This window comes from Eutrigla gurnardus (genome assembly GCF_963514095.1).
Source record: "Eutrigla gurnardus genome assembly, chromosome: 1".
Taxonomy (NCBI): Eukaryota; Metazoa; Chordata; class Actinopteri; order Perciformes; family Triglidae; genus Eutrigla; species Eutrigla gurnardus.
Window position 1 is genome coordinate 32662018 of NC_139915.1, and position 21344 is coordinate 32683361.

General features: G+C 42.0%; 1 protein-coding gene and 1 long non-coding RNA gene across 4 annotated transcripts in view; one reads left to right on the forward strand and one right to left on the reverse strand.

The window, feature by feature from the left end:
- LOC311012922 overlaps window positions 1-21344 on the forward strand; it is a 131561-nt gene that overhangs the window by 35868 nt on the left and 74349 nt on the right. The gene's annotated exons all lie outside the window — the stretch shown is intronic.
- Window positions 1-21344, reverse strand: part of tspan4a (tetraspanin 4a) — a 126622-nt gene that overhangs the window by 33557 nt on the left and 71721 nt on the right. For both annotated transcript variants that reach the window (XM_084008719.1, XM_084008718.1), the window contains 2 exons: window positions 17128-17319; window positions 4226-4300 (listed from right to left, as the gene is read on the reverse strand). In XM_084008719.1, coding sequence (XP_083864845.1) covers window positions 4226-4300; window positions 17128-17319 — 267 coding nt within the window. The remainder of the gene's footprint in view (window positions 1-4225; window positions 4301-17127; window positions 17320-21344) is intronic.

Sequence of the window (21344 nt, forward strand, 5' to 3'; positions counted from 1 at the left end):
GGTCTGTTGGACTCTAAATAGACCTGTCAATCAGCAGGTAAGCCCCGTCCCCTAAAGCATCCCCTGCTTTCTGGTCTGGTGGACTCTAAATGGACCATAATGTACTAAATGAACATCATGCTGGATTGAAGAAGACTTGAAACTAGAGATTGAGACCATAAACTCATGTTTACAATGTTTACTGAGATAAAACATCAAGAGAGAAGTAGGACCATTTTCTCATAGACTTCTATAGAACCAGAGAGGAGTCGCCCCCTGGTGGCCAGCAGAGAGAAGTAGGACCATTTTCTCATAGACTTCTATACAACCAGAGAGGAGTCGCCCCCTGGTGGTCAGCAGAGAGAAGTAGGACCATTTTCTCATAGACTTCTATACAACCAGAGAGGAGTCGCCCCCTGGTGGCCAGCAGAGAGAAGTAGCACCATTTTCTCATAGACTTCTATACAACCAGAGAGGAGTCGCCCCCTGGTGGCCAGCAGAGAGAAGTAGGACCATTTTCTCATAGACTTCTATACAGCCAGAGAGGAGTCGCCCCCTGGTGGCCAGCAGAGAGAAGTAGGACCATTTTCTCATAGACTTCTATACAACCAGAGAGGAGTCGCCCCCTGGTGCCTATTAAAAAGAATGCACGTTTTAGGCACTTAAGCGTCGGCTTCACTTTTCAGAAAGAGACTTCCTTGGACTTCCAGATTGGCTTTTTTTGCCTTCAGTGGTGTAAATATGACTTTTGACTGAGAAAATAAGGAACTAAACTGTATAAATATATTACACAATAAACAAGAACTAAACAAACTTTTTAGCTATATTTAAGAAGCTGAAAGTGAGGGACTTTAGTAATTACCTCCAAAATGAACTGTAGTCACCGTAGAGACCTTCTGCTTTGTTGTCTTGAGGTCAGATTAGCACACTCTTAATTCTACTGCCGCTGCTAGTAATTAAAAACATAATAAAAAACAAATGATGACGAGTATACAGTGAAGTTTGCTGATAATTCTCTCCATAGCAAAAAGATTGCTGGTCTCCTGTTATTGCTCTATTTCATATTCTTCTGCTGGAGTGATTTTCCCCTTGAGGTGATAATAAAACCAAGCTGACAAGGTCGTAAACCCACGCGGATGTGGCATAAAACACCCCATACATCAATATTCAATATCATGCCGCTGAGTTAGGCCCACTTTTATACAGTCTGACACTTTTGAAACACAGCTGTGGCTCCGGTTAACCTCATAGGACCCCTTTTTTTCATCGTTCTTTTCATCGTCAACAAAGTGAAACCAACGGCGAACCATTTTCAGGTGTGTTTTTGTACTGGGGTCTAAAGCAGGTGTGTAATGATGAACCCGACCAGGGAGCGAGCCCATGCCTTAAAGCCTCCGGTGGACTTCATACATGCACCAACCGCTGCACTCAGTTTTAAGTTATGGCTTCTGGAAGGCTTTTGCACACAGGAATGGCTTCGGCTTGTACTCCAACTGCTGCTTCGTGGGTGTTACCATGGTGACGGAGGGGGGGGGGGGTGCAGTTTCTGATAATCAGAGACAAACTCAAGCTCTAAAATAGCATGTCTCCAAGACGATGGCTTTTTGTTTTTGGTTAGATGCCTGAAATCAGGTCTGCTGAGCTTTTTAACGTTAAGGCGTCTTTACGGCCTGGTTGTACATCATGCAGCCCCGGTGTAATTAAAGTGGTGTTCATTCATGAAGATGATCTTGCTGAACTAAAGGTGTAAGGATCATACATGTGTGTTATTTTCTGTAATAACTCAACAGTGGAGAAATCCTACTGGCTTCTTGTTGAGCTGTGAACTTCCGGGGTTGGCTTACAAATATACGCCATGCCTGCAGCACGCTATTCAAAGTCAATATAATAAATGACCCCAAGTGTGTGTTTTCTAAGAAAACCCATAGCTTTTATTAATATGCCACTATGATTATAATTTAATTTCATTAAATTATGTCTCGCCTGTCTTGAAATGCAGTTTCAGCTCGACTAGAGTTTTTCTATCATCTGTTCTGACGGCACAGAAAAAGTAATATGAACGGATTATAGTTGGATGAACGTGATTTGAATATGAGACTGAGGGTTAACCTCTTGTTCCCTAACATATCACCCATGAAGGCGATCTTCTCCAAACCTTGTCCAAGTACTTTAAATGAGCTAAACAAACCTTTTTATAAAACACCCATATGAGCAGGAGCCATGCACACCACCTTAATGAAGACAATCCACAGCGATTTTTCAGGTTTAATTCATGTACAAAAGTCCTTTTGTTTGCAACACAATAAAGAGACCCTTGTGAAATGTACTTAGAGATAATATACCGAACAGGTTCTTGTTAAATTCTCCAGGCGTGATCGAACAGTTTACAAATGAAAATAGAAAATCCCCCCTGCTGATTTAAAAAGTGCATATCAATGGCAGCACTGGCCACCCATTCTTAAATGTGACCGATTTCCCCCGGTGCATCAGCTCTGCAGAGCATCTATACCATCACTAACTTTTTCACTGCGTCCTGCCGCTAATCGCCTCCTGGGTCGACAAAACTGAATTATTCAGAGGCTGAATAATGGAGCGGCGGCGAACACCAGTGAAACATGCACGCTAAGAGAGATGTGAGGCGTAACACAAAAGGACAGTATTCCCTAAAAAGCTTAACAGAGCAGCGCCGATTGGCCCGAAGCCCAGAAGAAACTTGCCAGTCAGGAAACACTCATTGTGTTTCACCACCAGCGAGAGGAATGCAACACATTAGGCAACATAACATAACCAGTGTCGGAATTAGAATAACAAAGAGAACATACAACAATAGCATGCAGGTCCAAGGTTGCAATGTGATTCAGATAAATTGGGTGAAATATCAAAGCAGGTTGTTATTTACCAAAATGTACAAAGGCATTAGAGTCTGTGCTGGCCTTGGCCTCGGTCTTCCGGGATAAACTTCCCTGTCCCAACGCATGAATAATGGAACGCAAGTGGTTGGAAATCGCCAATGATTTATGCCGGAGTGCCGACTTTCCCGTCCACTACGGCATCAAGTGCCTCTAGAGGGCGTCCAATGTAACGCGCACCAGATAAATTTACCGCCCACATGCAGATTATTTGTTATTCCATTTTATTACAAGCTCTCTCAACTCGATTCCTGCAATGCGATGGAAAAAAAATGTCACAAAATTGTCCAGAAACAGGATATTAGTGCCATAGTGAATCAGTTAGGCAACAATTCTGATATTTTTATGCTGAAACGCTCAAATATTGTCAGTTTTGCTCCGTTTCATACATCGTTTACTAAATATCTGTTGGTTTTTGGGCCAACAGAATAAGCCGTTTCAATAATTTCATAGTTTAAAATATGAATTGGTTACTAGAAAATAAATAGTTCAATCTAAGGGCTTTATTTGCAGCCCAAGTAAATCTCTAATTGATGAGGGATCAACCATGAAATCGTGGAAGAGCATGTATTATAATGTCGTAATTTAATTACAACACAGCAATACGTTTTGGACTTTTTATTCCGTTATTGCAATAAGTTCAGAACCTCTCACTTTAGACTTAAATTGAGATTTTGTTTGAGCAGTCAGAGCGATCTTTTCTTCTGCATTACAAGATAATATAAACATCATCTTCAAGGGGCCTTGACTCTCGGCATATTTAAAAAATGTTTGAGTGATTTGTAGCTGGGCTACGTATGCGGATGTAATTCCACTTCAGTGCCCAACTAATGTCACTAATATCACTATATTTTATCTTAAGGGATATTGTATAGACAACAAAGAGACGTAAAGTACCTGAGTCATAAAGTGGGGCAATAATTTACATTAGAAATGGAGGACAGGGCGGTTAATTAGGATGAAGATGGATGGAATCCAACGTGCCCTCCATGCATTATTAAAGCCCCGGCTGATGTGAAGGGATTTCAGATTCCTATTAGCCTACTCGCTTGACTTCTACTACTAACAAGGAAAAGCATGTGTGTGTACATGAACCACATCTGTTTTATATTCTTATTTGTCCGCTGCACAAATGTAGTCCCTCACGGATAATGGGGTCATTTGAATTCTTGCAGAACGTCAGCCGGAGTCGGCAAAAAAACGCTGACGCATCATTTTGCACGCCAGCTCCGACCCTGAAACATCAGCAATCTGCATCGTGGAGGGGTTTCTCATCTTGTTGCCGTGGAGCAACATCACAGGGTGTAACGAGCTGAGAGCCGTTTAGGTATTCTTACCTCGTCTTGGTAGATGAAGAACAGCATGATGGACAGGATCTCCAGGAAGAAGATGAGCAGTAGGAGGATGAAGAACTGTGGAGAAGAGAGAGGAATTATTTATCAGCGAGGAGGAAACCACAACAAGTGAGGTAATGAGCACCTGCCTGCGTAGAATGAATGAAGTTTAAAGTGAAGAGCAGTTTGTGAGGGGAAGCAAAGGGGGAAAAGTCGTAAAAGAGAGCATGAATCGGCCGTGGAGGAGAAGTTGGTGAAGAGAGGGCGATGGAGGAGCATCAATAATTCTAAGTGACAGGTCAAGAGAGCAGAGGGAGCGAGAGGAAGAGGAGGACAGTCATAGCAAGCAGGACAGACGTGGGGACGGTGATATACCGTTTTCCTTTTGGATGTGTTAAAGGAGTCGCATTTTATTCCTCGCTAGTCGCCACCCCCGGCCCTCCCCGCCTCGACACGGCGATTAATCTTCTTCCCGTGGGCCCGTGTGAGCACGTAAAACGGTTACGAGCTCAATCATCGGGCACTCGGCTGGAGAGGCGTCCCACATACCGGGAGGAGGGGGGGTCTGAACCCGGGATCACTGGAGACGATGGTGTAAGCAGAGAACATGAAAACTTCTTTTCTTCGTTTTCTTCTTCGTTTCTCTTGCCTTCCATGCTGGGATTAAAATTGATTCTATTTATTTATTTATTTTTACACAAAATAGTCCAAATCAGTGAAGTGAACATTGTAAAAGAAGAAAGAACTGAACTCTCTGATGAATGTTCTCGTCGCCCGGTCCGTCCTTGAGCGTAGGGAGGCTAAACCACGGACAAACATCATGTGTGGAATTCCTCATGTGCTCCTTTGCACAGAATTGGACTTTATATAACTAATAATGTGACTTCTGAAGGTAATTTGTAGCACCACATCTGATTACAATGATTTTTTTTAGCAAATGAATGCACCAGTTTTCAGATTCTAATTATTTTTCACTTCACTATCTATTGACTATTTTTGTTGCAGTCGAGTCATGTGGATTTCTGAACTTACCAGACGGTTCTATTATTTGCCTTCATCCACTTTAGTCACATCCACATGATGGTGTGATTGAAGGTGTGAGTCATCTATCAAAAGTCGTGTAAATATGCAGTGACGGCATCAGTAGCAAAGAAACGCCGCAACAGTGACTCATTCCAAGCTCCGCCAATGGTTTGAAATCACCATGTGTGTATTCTTTTTTTAATGTGTTATCTGTCATTAATGGGGCCAAACTCACACACATAACCAACCCCACCGCCAAGAATAACTGTCTGCTGCAACATCACACCCAGCCTCTCCACCACCTCCTCCCCCTGCTGCCCTCCTGGTCTCCTGGTCCAGGAACACCCAGGTGTAGAAGGGCTCGCTTCGGGAGAAAGCCTGACCCCTGAAGCTATCGGGGTCCTGAACATGCCTGAGATGTGCTGTTGTGTAGTTTTTCTATTGTGTGTCTTTAGTTTTCAACAATTTCCAGGCTGATTTGAAATAATGATATCCTTCAAAAGTGTGTGTGTGTGTGTGTGTGTGTGTGTGTGTGTGTGTGTGTGTGTGTGTGTGTGTGTGTGTGTGTGTGTGTGTAAAACACTGCATCTAAAGTTATGAATCATGCTTGAGATATGAGTCCTGACATAAAGCACTTTTGGCGTCCGTGTCGTCCGTGGATTCCAGCCCGATGGCGGACGTGAGCGGTGTTCGCTCAGTTGCCCCGCGAGGTCTTTTTTTGGCAACACCCGCGTGAATGAATCCAACCTGGCAACGCTGGAAGCCAAGAGACCCGACTAGGCAACAGCACGGAGCCCACAGTGGGTTTGACTCACTCATGCTCTTTTTCAAGAGGTCCTCAAATAACCCGCTGAAACGACTTTCTATTGTTTTGCGTCTGACTTCATTGTCCGAATGTGTGAAATTCACTGTGATTCCAATTTGGGGGGATTATTTTTAGAAGGTTTATTTCAAATGGTAGAAATATGCTTCACTGTGGATTCTGAGAAAATGTAACCTTTTGGGGCATTGATGAAATCCTCTAACAAGCCAGGAGATAATGTCAAAACATAGTTCAGTCAAATGAAGAAGCATCGCAGTTTTTCTTACCTCCTGAATATTTGACATTTCGAAAATTCATAATATTAGCTTTTTTTATCGTGCACATCAGTTCTGCAAACCCCAAGAAATGTTGAGTCTAGCTGAGATAACGAGGCAGATTTACAAAAAGTTTGTTTTTGAGCCATTTGGTCTTTTTCTGATCCCTGATGCAAATAATATTTTGTTTCCAGTGTTCAGAGATCAGCTGTGCAACTATGCTGCCAAAAAAACTGGTCGAGAATAGAACGGCTTCTTCAGAAAACCTTCCCATTTGGTTTTGTTTCTGCTGTTAGTTGCATTAATGGATTCCTGACCACAACAAGGCAGACGAAACAAAACACACCACAAATATTGATGATGGACCTTCATTATTCAGTCTGACATTCAGAAGAAAATTTACGGCCAGAATTTAAACATTTTTGTTCAAGATGTAATGTGTTCCCTTAATTTCATCAAAACATGCCCATGTTTATTGTATGTTTATATCTATCAACACTTTTCACACTGGAGTGATTCACGCTAGCTGTCGGGCTACATTTACGCTTCAATCACACCACGGACCATTTTATTCGGGGTTAGGGTTACAAACCAGTACAATAGCCATACCCTGTCGCATAAGCTTTTTTAAAAGTAAAAACAGGGGTCGCTTACGTTAACGTCCTACTAGATGATGACGGAAATTCAAACAAAATTCTGATCCATTTGCAAGCGTGTGGCATTTACGTGCGTTTTGTTAGCGTCACCCCGATTGCGATTGTCTGAACACAAGGTCCAAGCGCAACATGTACATATAAATATTTCTCCCTGAATCGGAACAAAGCAAACAAACTACAGGATGAAAAATTAGTCATACGTCAACCTTAACCTAATCCCAGCCTTACTAAACAAAGCTAGCTCACTGTTGCTAAGTGAGGTAGCATGCCCAACCTGGCCAGGTGTAAATAGCCGAAGATCCTTTCGCAACACTTCTAAATTTTGTCTATCTTTTCCACACTTGTGGGCATTTTTTTGGTGTTGTATTTTTTCTGGCTCGGCCACAGGAAGATGAGAAACGCCAGAATTATTTAACTCACTGAAAAATTCAGATGTCTCACTCTGGTTTGACTCTCTTTGACTATCTCATATCTAAAAAACCAACTTATGAGTCAGTTTAGCTGCGGGATGTTGTCTTTGTCTGTTGTGCAGAGCTGAGCAGGTTAGCGCACAGTGGCTTTATCTTTTTTTGCTGGAAACAGCTGCCTGCTGCAGCCAAAGACGTTGCTCATTGTTATTGGATTTAGACTATTACTTTAGCTTTCATACGTTGCCCTGCGTCTAATAAATATGTATCATATTTGTCCTAAACGTTTAAATTGTAACCTCAACAGTCACTTTTTTTTAACAAAGAGAGAAAACAAAGAAAGGAATAATTCGACAGGAAAAATTGTTCTCACTTTTTTTTCTCCTCAATTATCTCGCTCAGTCTCTCAAAAGGCCGTTTCCTCTACCAGATTTCGGTGTGTTTGTTCAAGACCATGAAATCACACCAGAGAGCAAAGGGACATCGTTAAATGAGAAACTGATTCTCAACCATCTCCCCTGGAAAACAAACAGACCCGTCCCCTGTGGCTCTCTGAATATTTCCCCATTAATCTGCTCTTAATAAGAAATGTAGCTCCTCTTGTTGTCGACCACAGGCGATAGGCGGACTCAAAGGGATCGTTGGAATGCATTTTACTTTTATATTACACTAAAAGAAAGCCGTTGAATTAGCGTGAGGGATTTCAAACTGCTGCACTGAATCGTTTGCTCTTATCAAGTGAGTTGCGGAAATTAACAGTAAATGATGGAAAAACCATTTGTCAATTGTGCGGAGAGGCTGGTAATGTAAGCAATAAGAATGCGGGAATTAAATCAACAGCAGAGGAGTCCTTCTGAAGCCGTTGCTCACTTCATGAAACGTAATTTGTTTCAAATTTATAGATGCAACCTCATGTTGAAAAATATTTTTTACTTATAAACAGTTGGTTGAAGGCAATCTAATTCTCTGAGTTAAATAAAAGGTTTAATTGAGAAAAAACTGCATCATTTGCTCCAAATTAAGGCTGCTGCTTGACTTTTATGTGACAGAGATGCAACAGGCGATGAATATGTATTTGCGTCTGTTTTAGTGGCGGCAGTTAAACTAATGTTTGCGTGGATAAACGTGACGACGGCACGGCTCAGCTAACATCTGAAGACGGTGGCTTTGTTTCTGTCGCTGCTGTGCGACTCGGTGTCTCACTGTGATAAATTATTACAAACAAAGACTTCGATCTCATTACGAAAGAACCAAAACAACCCACCAATGATGTTTTTGTTTTTCTTCCTGAACCGTCATCATTCAATCTGAAATACGTTGCTCTGTTTTGCTGCAGTGACTTCCAGCAGCATAACTGGGAGAGATTTATGGCAGATCGGAGTAGAAGGAAACAAAATGGGGCCATAAACAGGTTTTCTATGGATCATAATGTGCAGTATTTTTGCTTTCTAAACTGTTGTCAGACAAAATTCACATGTTCGTAGATTCTGCTGTCTTCTCCAGTCGGAGGCGGGACCATAAAAATACAGCAAAATGTACTTAAAGTAGTAAAGATATTTGTCTTGCAGGCTAATTGGCAGGTGCTAGGCTTGTTAGATCGCCACACAATGCATGCTGGGTACATAAAATGAACAAAACATTAACAGACAAATATATTTATATTGCTATTTCTTACTAATTCTTTGAAGGCTGCATGAAACTCCGCCTCAAGCCAAACTCCATTCAGAAAACAAGCATTTTAAAAGTAATTTGCTTGTCGTCTTGCAGACACATTTAACAAACCATGACTTCAGACATTTTACCAATCGTCATCATTATGTATTTATTTCTGCATAATTTTTTATCTGTTTGTTGCAATTAAATCTATTAAATTGTTTGTTTTCTGTTCATACCGCTGTAGTAAACCAGCCGATGTGTGTCCAGATTCAATGTAAAATCTAAGTATAAAAATAGAGAAAGTACAGAAACAAAAAACACCCTTTGCAGCTATAACAGCTTCAACTCTACTGGAAGGCTTTCCACAAGGTCAAGGAGTGTTTTACGGGACTTTTTGACCATTCTTCCAGAGGCATATTTGGGAGGTCACGTTCTACAACTGGCATGCCTAGGTGCTTGCTTTTATACACCTGTGGCCATGGAAGTGATTGGAACACCTGATTTAGATTATTGGGATGGGTGATTACTTTTGGCAATATAGTGTATCTGGGACTCATACAAATTTAGCTTATTCATGTTTCTATTGGAAAATAAGTCATTCAAGCTGTACTTGAATAGTAATCTAGTGATCAAATACGACTAGTGTATTAAAACATACTCCCCTCTGAAGCGTAGTGGAGTAGAAGCGGACATGACCTCCTGGGGTCAAGTGCCGTACTTGCATGAATGTACTCCCCACCGCTGTGCACGGTGCAGCATTAAATCCTGATATTCATTCCGTGTGCCTTTCATCCCTGACATCCTCACCCCGATCATGTAGTCAAAGACAGAACAATGAATAGCAATTCTTCACTTTCGGCCTCAAAACCTTTTTGCTATGTATCTGGAGATATGAGGGATGTGAAATCTGCTCTCTCCGGGAGCCCACGGGACTCAGATAGCACCGACACTCGTTACAGTCAGTCCATCACAAAAGGGCTACAACTCTGGGAAAATTATTTTAAAGACCTCCACGTTCCTGCGGTGTTGGGCCAGCGCCCCGCAGGTTTCTGCTCCATTCCAGTTTTATTTTTTTATGCACTCTGAGAGTTAATGAGCCACAGCTGGTCTGTATCTAACCGACTCCTTCTGAGGGGGAACAGAAACCTGCAGGACGCCGACTCTCCAGGACCAGAATAGAACTCCTGAGGGTCGAGCGTTTTCCTGCGAGTGTTTATTTATTGTAGTGGAGCCGTTGGGGCAATCACGCCGCCGGAGAGTTGGCATTGTGATATTTCCTCTACATTTAAGGGACGTTAATGCATCGGAAAGAACGGTGGCTTTCTATTGGCCACTGAGGACTAGAACGAGAAGAAATCCCCCCCTCCGTTCAGCAGAAAGCAAAGTCTCAGCGGGCACCTTTTTTTTCTGCTAACTATAATCAAAGTCCAGGCCCCGGGGGGTTGATCCCCCCTGTGATTGTCCACGCTTTGTTTACTTGTAAGGTGGTCGCATGCGTCATCAAATCAACGCCTCCACAGGTTGTTTCCAGCCTCCAGTGCGTAGACGGAGGTGATGTTCTCTTCGTACGGCGGATGGAATCGCTCCGTGTTGGAGACCCACATGGAAGACAGAAGCTCCCGTGTTTCCACCGCGGTGATCTCACGTCTCGGACTGATTTGTGGGGCAGATGAGGTCGCCGACCCGCCACACCTTTGACCTGTGCTAATATTGACTGTCCGAACTCGCTGGAGTGAAGCGTGACTTTATCACCTGTAACCCCGGTGAGAATGGGACTTCTGCAGAGATCCATTTTCCTTGAAAGGCTCTTATTTCTTTTACTTAAAAAGAGGATTGGATTTTCCTCCAAAAGTCTTCTTCCTATTTAATTTTAAAGGGTAGCGATGTTCATCAAACCTAGACCATACTTTTTTCCTCATGTTCTTTCGTGTATAGGTGGGGCAACAATTTATGAAATTAGTGAATTATCTCAGTTCAAGACGATATGAAAATGTAATCATAATAATCACTTTATTTATATAGCACCTTTAAAATCAGAAGTTTATGAAGTGCTTTTAACAGAACACAGCAGTGGACATAAACAAGCTAGAAGAGCTAATAGACAGTAGAAAGACATAGAAATAAAATGAACAAAAAATTAAAAATGTAATTAAAATATTAAAATGACGACATCACATAAAAGCAAGTCTATAAAAAGGTCACGATTATCCGAGGAAAAATCATTTGAATTCACAATATTATACCGACAATCATTTAAATATGGCACTAAAACATACTGGAATCACTTTACGTGTTGTTTAGAAACAAATATTTTTATAATAATCGAATACAAACACGATGATCATAAATCATAAGGTTTCTCTGCATTCATAAAGTATACGGTTTTTAAATCTGGTTCCATTTTTCCCTTCCCACCGTGATAACAAACTCATAACTATATAACACTCGTTATCATCTGGACCCGAGCCGCGGCGTCCGTCGCTAGAATCAAGCCGATATCCCGAAGTCCGAACCAGGAGACGAAATATCAATGAGCCCGGTTGATCTCTGCAGTGTTCTCCCTCAATCCTGGACCAGATTCAAACACGTTGTCCCCATTAATCACGGAGACACAACAGCATGGGGGGGAAACACCAAAGTTCACCTTCTTTAAAAGAAAGCAAACGTTTCATCTTTGGAGTAACGATGTTCCATGACATTCTAATAGGGTTAGAAAACACTGCAGTTTCCCTATAAGTTGACGGGCTTGTTGTACCTCCTGGACTTTTTAATGAAGAAACTTGTTTTGTTATGCGGTCGCTCATCTGCTGCTGATGATTACGGGAAAGTGATCGCTGACTTTTTTCCTCCCACAACAAACTTTAGAGACGATGTTGCAGCTTTTGACGGAAAGAACAGTGTTCTCATCGCTCATATGAGGGCCCTCTTTCTTTCCTTCTTTCCTTTCTTTCCTTGCTTCCTTTCTTTCTTTCTTTCCTTCCTTCCTTCCATCCTTCCTTCCTGTCTGTCTTGCTGTCTGTATGTCCGTCCGTCCGTCCGTCCTTCCTTCCTTCCTTCTTTCCTTCCTTCCTTCTTTCTTTCCTTCCTTCCTTCCTTCCTTCCTTCTTTCCTTCCTTCCTTCCTTCCGTCCTGTCTGTCTTGCTGTCTGTCTGTCTGTCTGTATGTCTGTGTGTCCGTCGTTCCGTCCTTCCTTCCTGTCTGTCTTGCTGTCTGTCTGTCTGTCTGTCTGTCTGTCTGTCTGTATGTCTGTGTCCGTCCTTCCTTCCTTCCTTCCTTCCTTCCTTCCTGTCTGTCTTGCTGTCTGTCTGTCTGTCTGTATGTCTGTGTCCATCCGTCCTTCCTTCCTTCCTTCCTGTCTGTCTTGCTGTCTGTCTGTCTGTCTGTATGTCTGTGTCCATCCGTCCTTCCTTCCTGTCTGTCTTGTTGTCTGTCTGTCTGTCTGTCTGTATGTCTGTGTCCATCCGTCCTTCCTTCCTTCCTTCCTTCCTTCCTTCCTGTCTGTCTGTCTGTCTGTCTGTCTGTGTGTCCGTCCTTCCTTCCTTCCTTCCTTCCTGTCTGTCTTGCTGTCTGTCTGTCTGTCTGTATGTCTGTGTCCGTCCGTCCGTCCTTCCTTCCTTCCTTCCTCCCTCCCTTCTTTCTTTCTTTCCTTTTTAAAGTCTCATTTCTGTTTTCACACTAATATTTTAACCCACATTAGTTTTTAGTATTTATTTGTTACTCCCCGTTAGACTGCTGCAATACGACATCACGACTGTAGCTTATATACGAATGTAAAACTTACTTGTGTAAGCACAACATCTCTTTTGAAGTCTTCCAGAATTGCAAAAGCATATTTTTAAAAATAAACTAACTTACTGATGCTTGTTGCTACAAATCACCACACACACACACACACACACACACACACACACACACACACACACACACACACACACACACACAAAGCGGTAATACTTTGGCCAGCAACTCTTAATTCCTCAAATATCTCGTGGTAATACTCCGTGTCCCTCATCAGCGATCAACTTGCTAATTAGCCCCGAAATTGTGGTAAAAGAGTCTTTTTTTAATCTCCGTGAAGAGCGAGCCGCTCCGTCACTCATCAAAACCGACTTCTAATTCAGCCGCTCTCATTATAGTGACGCGGCGCGGCATCGGTCCGGTCGTGTGAGGAGAATGTCATGGATCACACTAATGATCGACACTAAGACTCATTCCACAGAGCTCATAATTGCTTCTTCCCGCTGAGACGTTTTTCTCATGATGAATTATATTTTCCTCTCCATACAGGATTATTCTTTCTGATAGGAATGCGGCGGCGGGCGCTTGATTACGTGAGTTAGTTTATTTATGAAAAATATTTTATCGGCCTCGTATCGGGCATCGAGGACGTCTGGTTCGGAAATTGGAGCAAGACAAATATGTATGGGTTGAAATCAGAAAGATATTTGATATTCTCGAGCACTTCCTCATTTGCATATTAGAGAGCATGGACGTTAATGCTAGTCGCTAGCATGCTGGCTATTGTTATAGTCAGCTAAGTGCTGTAAAAATACAGGTTTTATAAACATTTGTATTTGAGTTCACGTGTCAGGTTGGGATACGTGTATGCTAGTGATTAGCATTAAATGCTATCCAGCAGATGTCCAACATTATTCAAATTACAAAACATTTATTTCCAAATATTAACGCAGAAAAAATCTTCTCGTCATGTTTCCTCTTTTTTAGCCGCTTAAATTGCATCGTTTGCATCTATTCATGTCTGTGCATTGACTTTATAAGCGCTACAAGTGTGATTAATATTTGAATGCTGAATAGCAGTAACTTCAACGTTTGTGCTGTTAATGTGGCTTTTAAAATCACAACACACACACACACACACACACTCACTTCACATGCACCTTTGATTTGGTTTAAAAAACAGATAAAATCCAATTATACAAGCAGAATAAAAGAAAACACTGATTGCATCTGCACTTGTTAGGATTCCAATTAAAGCGTTTGTGACAATATCTGCTAAACAAAATGTAATAAGTGAGATACAAGGGAGATATACGGGAGATAATTGTTGTTTTAACATCTTTTAGACTGAAAAGTGATCACAGTAATGATGCTCAACACTGACCGTACTCGCCTCCACTTCCACAGCTGTTAAAGCCCCGACAAACAAGCTGTTCTACTGACATTAGTGACACAATAAAAATAACACATATCTAGACATCAAACTGGAGAGCATCTGAGTCGTCGCCCCCGACAACAAGGCCAGACCCCCCATATGGCCCATAAACTGCAGTGAGTTTTCTCTCTGCAGCCCAGGGAGGTTTGAACTCCCTATTAAAAATATAATTTCCCCCATTTTTTTAACAGCGAATGATTCTTTCCTTCTTACATAACGGATTTAAATGCGTGTAATATTTCATCATTGCTGTGTCGTTGCAATCCTCACCACATTTATTCAAATTAGAGGATATCTCCGGATTGTTACATGAGATAAATGTCAGAAGGGGTTGCTTATTTTAATACTTTGAACAATAATCGGACAGAATTGTTCATGTTTAGCAGCGTCGTTCGAGTAACACGACCGGGAAAGGTGATATTAAGATGAGATCAGATAAGATAAGCATTTCTGAATTCCCAGAGGGGAAACTTCTTATGTTGCTGCAGCACGAGGACATAAATACATCCAGATAAGATGAGAGGAAGTAAAAAAAATATAATGGTATGTAAACTAAAATAGGATAAAAGCAAAATTCAAAGCTAGGCAATCAAGAAAAAAGCAACCTTGGGGATTAATGGCAGCACTCAAGGGTTTATGAGTCATAATATTAAAATGATTAAGTAAATGTCTGTATTAATATGAGAATTATAATGTATATGACATCCAAAGTGACATGTAATAACATAAATAATACAGCATTATGACATCTTATTATGACAGGTAATAAATAAACGATGCAGTCCTGGCTGGTGGTGATGTCAGCTTGTTGCGGATCTGGAGGGTTTTATGTGGAAAATCAATTTCACAAAAGAAGCTTTTGTGGCATCAAGTGTGTTTGGAAACGGTAAAGTCGGTATTGTTGGTGGTGGAGGGCACTTTGCTTGTTTGTGTAGTGTTGTAGGTTTACAGGGCTGCGGTATCCTGACAATCTCACATGGGTTGTTTCATTGCTGGTGATTGTTTTATATTATAAGAGTCGTCGTGGGCAACGTGGACACACGGACGATGAAGCTGGAGTTTCCACACTTTATCATTTGTTTGCAGTCGGGAGCCTCTCGAGTTCCTTTGTTTGGACTATTTGTCGTCTGTGCGAGTGCCAGCATTTCCACAATTATTTACAACATCTGAACAAGCTGAAGGGGAACATTGAAGTGTTGACAATTCATTTTAGATGGATTCAAAACCGCTACAGCTAATTCATGTTAATACTGTGGGTTTATCAATTAACCGAGGAAGGGGAAAAACTCCTGACTGTTGTTCACATTCCTGTGTCCGTTCAAAGGGGGCTCCCATCGTTTTCAGGTTTGGTTGGCTGCTCGCTCTGTAGCTGTTGAGTGTAAACCAGCGTGATCTCACAGGAATACCTGAAGCGATGGCGGCCTCTTAACGGCACACTACGTGTTGATAATTTGCTGAAATTACGTGTCGGCGCCACGGAAACAAAGCCAGGGAAAAGTCAATGAGGGTCATTAGTTGTAGTGGACGATGGACCACATAGAAGAAGTGGTTGGTTTGTGGACTTTGGTTTAGAAGCCTCAAGCTATCATGACATTTTTGGCAGAAGTGACCATATTTGGTTAGCGATGGGTGGATCTGATGACTACAAGAGGCAGAGCAGCACCCTTACTGGATCTGGATCCATGTGGATTCTGGCGTGAAGCTGCTAACAAAGTTAGCTTCATAATTCAAGATTCAACTTTACAGCTAAGTGTTAAAGTCATCTTAGTAGCTAACTAGCATTGGTAGCGTGGTAGCGACCTGTCAATCACAAGGTAGCCCCGCCCCCTAAAGCATCCTCTGCTTTCTGGTCTGGTGGACTCTAAATGGACCATAATGTACTAAATGAACATCATGCTGGATTGAAGAAGACTTGAAACTAGAGATTGAGACCATAAACTCATGTTTACAATGTTTACTGAGATAATACATCAAGAGAGAAGTAGGACCATTTTCTCATAGACTTCTATACAACCAGAGAGGAGTCGCCCCCTGGTGGCCAGCAGAGAGAAGTAGGACCATTTTCTCATAGACTTCTATACAACCAGAGAGGAGTCGCCCCTGGTGGCCAGCAGAGAGAAGTAGGAACATTTTCTCATAGACTTCTATACAACCAGAGAGGAGTCGCCCCCTGGTGGCCAGCAGGGAGAAGTAGGACCATTTTCTCATAGACTTCTATACAACCAGAGAGGAGTCGCCCCCTGGTGGCCAGCAGGGAGAAGTAGGACCATTTTCTCATAGACTTCTATACAACCAGAGAGGAGTCGCCCCCTGGTGGCCAGCAGAGAGAAGTAGGACCATTTTCTCATAGACTTCTATACAACCAGAGAGGAGTCGCCCCCTGGTGGCCAGCAGAGAGAAGTAGGACCATTTTCTCATAGACTTCTATGCAACCAGAGAGGAGTCGCCTCCTGATCTTTTTTCCTTGGCCTAAGTGATTTTTCGGCGAATTGTCACATTTGAGAAGCCATATTTGTTATTTTCACACTAAAAATGATGATTAAAATATTTGGCGAATTCATTTTCCCTCGACTCATGGTTCAGGCTGCTCTAGCCGTCAGATAGTCGTAGCAGAGTAGAATTATTTCCTTGTGATTTGTGGTGGAGTGGAAGTAGAAAGTGGCATGAAAAAGAAAAATGCAAACCTCAGATGGAGTGAATTTTTGCACAGTGAAGGTCATCCTGACAGCAGCTCATCTCAACAGTAAACACAGCTTGCATCAATCAGTGATAGAAAACATGAATGTATGAGAATGTCGAGGCTTATTACTTTATGAAAGGTTAGCGATGCGATTCGCCGTGCAACTAAAAATATATATATAACACCGTCGGCGGCTTCATCAGGAAAAACTCATCCTGGCGAAATAAACGTACCGTCAGCAGCAGAGGACGGCTCTCTCTGACGGCCCCCACGCAGCCCAGACAGCCGATCACCATGATTATGGTCCCCACGGCGATGAGCAAGTTGGCTGCCGACAGGGAGGGAAGGGATGATGACAGGGTGGCGAAGTTCCCCTGGGTCACCGAGAGCCAGACTCCCACCCCCAGAATGCCACATCCTCCCAACTGCAGAGAGGGAAACACAAAGAGGCGTTAAAAAGCTGAAAACACAATCAAACTCGTCGTGAAGAGAAACGCGGTAAAAAGAAAAAGGCAGCACAAAAGTTTTTTTGTTTTCAAGAAAGATTGAAAAAACAAAATAAACCCCTTTGTCAAAAACTGCAACAACAACAGGCTTGCTTTGCTCTGTTGATCCAAACAACCCTGTTTTTGTGGAATTTGTGAAAATATGCTGATTTGCTTAAGGGGACAGTTCACTCCAAATATCATGTCATCATATCTAACCTGCAGTGCTAGTTTTGGAGACATAACCAGCAACACTCCTGCCTTCTCTTCAACATAGTGGAACTATATAGAAGTTTCATGGAGTTATTTAGTCCATAGAGTCAGTGGAGAAGCCTCTGACTCACCTCTTCATATCAATTTGCCTAAAAATGAACCTATTAATAGGTGTCAAAAACCAAATTAACCAAAAACGACATCTCTAGTTCCTCCATGGAACTACTCATAACTCTGGATTATCTTGAATCATTGGTTTGTTGTTCTTTTTGGGCTCTTTAGCCCCTCAAGGCTGTCAACTCATCCATCTTATAACCCCTTGTAGTCTGCTCAAACATAGAGATGCTAAAGGTGAATCGATGCAAGACACACACACACACACACACACACACCAGAGTATAGCACCGGTACACATAGCCACCGCTCAGACTCATCCTGCTACCTTGTTTTGAATCAGGTTCTGTTCTATTGGCTGCACAGAGGTGATCATTTTGGTATCAATCTTATTATCTACTCCCAGCAATTTATTATTTTACACCATACGGGCCTAAACAATGAAAAAGGAAAACTATATATATATTCATGAAGGCGTTTTAGCTGGCAGGAAACTCAGTCGTTGGACAGTTTTGGTGACTGTCGTCCTGCATCATCTGGACCCGGAATGAAACACCGGTTTGACTCACAGCATGTTGCACAGTGTTGCACCATATGCATCGATGTGACCAGCTCTTGTTTACCGTGAGGCCCGACTGGACCTGATACATGATGAATCACGCTACGTGGGTAGAAAACGTGATACTACAGGAAGGCATAGTTACTGTGTGGTCGTTTCTTTCTCCCTCGCACTTTTTTTTTAATGAGGAACTTCTCTTTTATCTTTGTAACGTGTGAGGGGGAAAGTCTCTGTGCCGACACATTGGCACGCTCACCAAATGATCTGGCATAATTATACCGGGTTGTTGCTCCAAAAAGATCTCTGTCGAGGCTCCCACTTCCTCCAGCTTTTAAATAAATCACACAATCCGGTAGTTGATGTTTTCTTACATCACCAAGAAAACAGCGAACCAAACAGATGAAACAGTGATGTTTGACACACACACACACACACACACACACACACACACACACACACACACACACACACACACACACACATATACCCAATAAAAGTGAACAACATGATGAACACTACATGGTATTTGGTTTAGCCATTATTTTGGTTAATTTATAGTTTTCTTTACATTCAGTCGTTGAATATCTGAAATATATATCTATATTACTAAGATATTACTAAACACGAATCATGGTGTTAGACTGATTATCACCTCCAGGAAAGGAAAGGTTAGTTGTCTAATATGTGAGACTAATGTTTGAAGAACTCGACTGACTCCATCGGAGTCCAAAGCCGGAGTTGAGAGCCGGTTTGCTTTCAGAGGCGCAGAATAATAGTGACAGGGAAAAAACAGTAACAAATATATATATATATATATATATATATATATATATATATATATATGTATATATATATATATATATATATATATATATGAAAGGATTTTCAGATGTAGGAAACATTGGCGCGAAGCACAACAGCAACTTGCCAGATCTGCCAAAGGAAATAAGATTTACATGGTTAAATACTGTGGTTTTGTTGTTGTTGTGTTTTTTATTTTCTCCCCCCTCAAACTTTTCTTTCTATTTCCAGCCTTAACACAAGATCTTATTTAATGAGCTCTTGAACTAGAAGTAGGGCAGGGCGAAAATCAAAAGAAGCACTCGTTGTGGAACGTCTGAGGCAGGTTTCTGTTCACCTTCTGCCAGGGCCGGGAGATTTCAGCAGCTCGCAAATAAAAGGGTCATGGAGGTCACTGTCGCACACAATGGACCCTTAATAAGCTCCGGAGTGTATTCCGTAATGAAGAGTGGCCTCGGCGAAGAAGGGCGAGGGATAGGATAGAGTACAACACTGGGAAATGATGGTGCCGAACATTTTGAGGTCAGTTTCCTTGGAGGTGAAGATATAACAACGTGACTCGCAGCAACTGAAGACAAATCCTAAAAACCACAAAGAAATGATGAGCAGGAATATTAATATTTATTAATTTCACACCTCACTTAATACTGCATACCGAACATCACTTAGCAACCGCCTTTCTTAAGACACGTAAAAGCTTCAAAGATCATGAGAGGGGAATTTACTGGTGTATTTTAAATAAAGAACAACAAAATGTTAAAATTTCTTGAACTTTCAGGCATTTAACCAAAATCCAATTTAAAAAAACACACTAGCTGCGTCCCAATCCAGCGGCCGCATCCTTCGGAGGCGTCGTCACGGCGGCGACTCCTTCAAATGCAGCCCTTCTTCTTGTTCCCAGATTTGGGGGATCCAAAGATTCATTGTGTGTCGTTGACGAGGAGGACTTTAATCAACGTGGCAACCAGGCTGACAAAGACCAGGAAGGCCACGCGTCCTCCTGAATCAGGACGCCGTTTGACTTCCAGAACAGGGAACCAGAATTGCAAAACATGCAGACTCATTTCCAGGTTTCGGGACTCCTTCCTGCACCACTCCTCCATGTATTGGACTGACTGCTATTTAATCATCACAGCACCCCGGGTCCCACTTGTATGATTAGTTTCAAACTTCCTCAAACAGGCTTCCGTCTAGCAGCTTCCTTCAATAAATACCTTCCAACTCAACTACATTTATTACAAGAAAGTTGGCGCGTTGGAGCAGAAATACATACGTTGATGTGGTTTTGATACGGCGATGAAAGGAAGCCCTTCTGAATGATTTCCCCTATAAATATATATTATACATGTGCGGTAGATGAATTTGTCTCCTGGGCTCCCAGTGTATAATACAGGTGGGTGTTTTAATGACTACACTCACCAGAACGTGACTATCGATGCCCTGATCTCATTGCAATTTACCAGCTCTCCATCTAGAGCACGGGTCAGGAATGCATATTAATATCAGCGTAGCTGCATTAGTATGTTTAAGGTCATTATCTGAATTCCCATTCATACATGAATAGAAATGTGTGAAGCTCGCAGGGGCAAAGGATTAGTTGGTGGGGAAGAAGAGAGGGAAAAAAAGGGGTTTCACGGGCAACAAAGCGAGAAATGTTAGTTTGAAATCTCAAGCTTCATGTATTATTTCTTTTGTGAAACTTTGATCTTTAAATCATGTATTCAGTTTGAGTGAGTTCTGGTCCTTAAGTCTGCTCACATGGTTATCGGCCTGGTGAGGAGGTTTAGAGGTGGTTGGTTTTTTAATATTAGTTTTGCCCGGGAACCCAAGAATGTGGACAGGTTTGCTATTAATAAGCTTTGAATTAACAAGCGATGGCGCTCTGTGCAGAAGCTGGGGGGGCGGGGCTTCAGAGGCAAACACGTTGGCTGCAGGTCACTTTGGCTGCTGGATGCTGAGTCCACCAAGACCGGATCAGGTCTGAATGTCCACACACCCCGAATGGGTGCATTATTTTGTTACAATTACAGATCACGGTTTCTGTAGCAGAACAATAAATGCTGACTGCTGAATGTAAGCATGTGTCACATTTCGTTTTTCATTTTTTATTAAATCGGTGCACAATATGACGTTAAAGAAGAACGTTAAAGAAAATAATATTGTTGTGTCGAGGTCAGAATCAGCAGTCCATTACAGCAAACACTTATATGCAGTCTGGGGACCAAAATAAGGATTTTAAAGTTGACTATAATTCTCTTTGGGAGAAACCCATCAAGTT